This window comes from Poecilia latipinna, unplaced genomic scaffold (assembly GCF_001443285.1).
Source record: "Poecilia latipinna isolate Pla-1442-1.1 unplaced genomic scaffold, P_latipinna-1.0 Scaffold565, whole genome shotgun sequence".
Classification (NCBI taxonomy): Eukaryota; Metazoa; Chordata; class Actinopteri; order Cyprinodontiformes; family Poeciliidae; genus Poecilia; species Poecilia latipinna.
Window position 1 is genome coordinate 282,434 of NW_015113181.1, and position 1,266 is coordinate 283,699.

At 38.9% G+C, this 1,266-nt stretch overlaps 1 protein-coding gene across 1 annotated transcript in view; it reads right to left on the reverse strand.

Moving 5' to 3' along the window:
* st6galnac3 (ST6 (alpha-N-acetyl-neuraminyl-2,3-beta-galactosyl-1,3)-N-acetylgalactosaminide alpha-2,6-sialyltransferase 3) overlaps positions 1 to 742 on the reverse strand; it is an 85,577-nt gene extending 84,835 nt beyond the window's left edge. Inside the window, exon 1 of the mRNA XM_015041717.1 lies at positions 528 to 742. Within this exon, the coding sequence (XP_014897203.1) occupies positions 528 to 596 (69 nt within the window). The 5' untranslated portion in view covers positions 597 to 742. The remainder of the gene's footprint in view (positions 1 to 527) is intronic.
* Positions 743 to 1,266: the final 524 nt, after the last annotated feature.

Genomic DNA, 1,266 nt, shown 5'->3' on the forward strand with positions numbered 1-1,266 from the left:
ATTTGTACTTTTACTTAAGTACATTTTTTGAGTACTTTCTCCACTACTGTTGAAAACCTCTGAAGAAGACAAGAGCGCAACTTTATTCACAAAATGAAAACAAAAATGGAATAGCAGATTTTAGCAGTTGTAGGTTTTTGCTTTTGTTTTTTTTTTGTTTTGTTTTTTTTAAAAGTGCTCGACTGTCGCATTTGTTTTGGTTGTATTTACCCAGAATGCACTGTGATTTATTCCACTTCCTGCTTTTGGAGCAGTCTCAGGTATTTGCATTTACATATGCATCCAAACCGCGTCAGAGGTCACTTCAACCGAACAAAAACGCAGGTTTTTAGTTGGATCAGAGTTCACTTTTTTTTTGGTCCGCATCAGTTTGATCAGCTTTCACAAAGGAACTGAACTTCCTAGATAAAATAACTAAAGTTAGATTAAAGCGGATTAAACAGGGCTGGTGTGAATGAACACTAAATGTGGAAAAAAATAAATTTCAGCTGTTGATTGTCATCACATATGTCGATGCCGTCTCTCACCTCCTGTTTCGGGATGCTGACGTAGCCCAGGTGAGGCTTGAAAGCCTTGTATGACTGCTTGGAGAACATCCAGTGGTTGCTGAACGTCTGACCGAACACAGGCTGCAGGAGGAAGTACGGCTTCTGCGAGAAGTTCACCACAACCACAAAGAGCGAAACCACCACGATCAGGCTGGTGGCGATGAGAGACTTCCTCTGTGGAGAGAAAGGAAGCAATAAGCAAAACCTGGAGCTAATATTTCACGTGATTCACTGGGTGTAAATCCAAACATCGACACTGAAGGAAAAATCTGAGGCCAGGCTGTGGAGCTGTAAAACCAGGGTTTCTGCAGGTTTCACAACTCAACTTTAAGACTTTTTAAGACCTTTATAAGACCATTATGAACAGAATTTAAGACCTGTAGCACAACAGAAATGTACAAGAAAATGCAAATAAATAAATCATATGGGCTCACAACAGAAGTGACCCAATAGTGAAGACGAACATAATTCAACCAACTGTAAAAAAGCTAACCAGCTAGCAACGGGCTATTAGCAGCTAGCTACCAAGACCTGCAACCGCCTCGGGTCACCGAACGCAACTCAAACTTTTGTGTAGCAGCAAAGTAACATGAGAAAAAAGAAAATTACATATAACATACGAGTTAAAATTAACACATTTAAGAACAACTTTTAAAATAAAGACATTTTAAGGTCTTGATTACAGATATATGAAATTAAGACTTTTTAAGGATCCACA